At 50.9% G+C, this 532-nt stretch overlaps 1 protein-coding gene across 1 annotated transcript in view; it reads right to left on the bottom strand.

Moving 5' to 3' along the window:
* Positions 1-63: 63 nt before the first annotated feature.
* The window catches only part of EAH_00063660 (hypothetical protein, conserved), a gene marked incomplete at both ends in the record, with an annotated part of 3017 nt that continues 2548 nt past the window's right edge, over positions 64-532 (bottom strand). The window contains one exon of the mRNA XM_013396784.1: positions 64-522. Coding sequence (XP_013252238.1) covers positions 64-522 — 459 coding nt within the window. The remainder of the gene's footprint in view (positions 523-532) is intronic.

The raw sequence follows: 532 nt of genomic DNA, 5'->3' as shown, positions 1-532 counted from the left end.
ATATATATATATATATATACATGCATGCATGCATGCATGCATTGGTTTGCATGCATTTGGGGCTTACTGATGTTTGTGAATATGTTGAAGTGCGAGTAGAAGCTGAATAATAATACCCCACAAGACATTTTCTGCAAGTGTTTGAGGAGGAGGAGGCCCGCATAAGAAGCGCTCTTGGAGTGTATATGCATTAGGATAATAATCATAAACAAATCCTACGCTGCTGCTGCTGCTGCTGCTGCGGCTGCGGCTGCTGCGGCTGGTGCTGCCCCGCAGCAGCAGCATCAAACCATCTCCTTCATCTGCGTCGCTCTCAGAGCTGCTGCTTCCTCCGCTACCAGAGACAGCAGCACCTCCTAGGCCTTGCCAGCTGCTGCTGCTGCCGCTGCTGCTGCTGCTGCAGCGCGGAGCAGCAAATAAAGCGGAGATGCAGCAGGAAAAATCTGCTGTTGCAATTGCATGCCTAACAGGCACTAAGTTTGGGTGAGAAGAAGAGACAGGAACCCACCGTTGTACTGCTGCCTGCGCATGC

The sequence above is a fragment of the Eimeria acervulina genome, genomic scaffold, assembly GCF_000499425.1.
Source record: "Eimeria acervulina Houghton genomic scaffold, Eah_scaff1862, whole genome shotgun sequence".
NCBI lineage: Eukaryota > Apicomplexa > Conoidasida > Eucoccidiorida > Eimeriidae > Eimeria > Eimeria acervulina.
The sequence above is the reverse complement of the archived record's forward strand: the minus strand, read 5'-3'. Positions and strand labels throughout refer to the sequence as shown.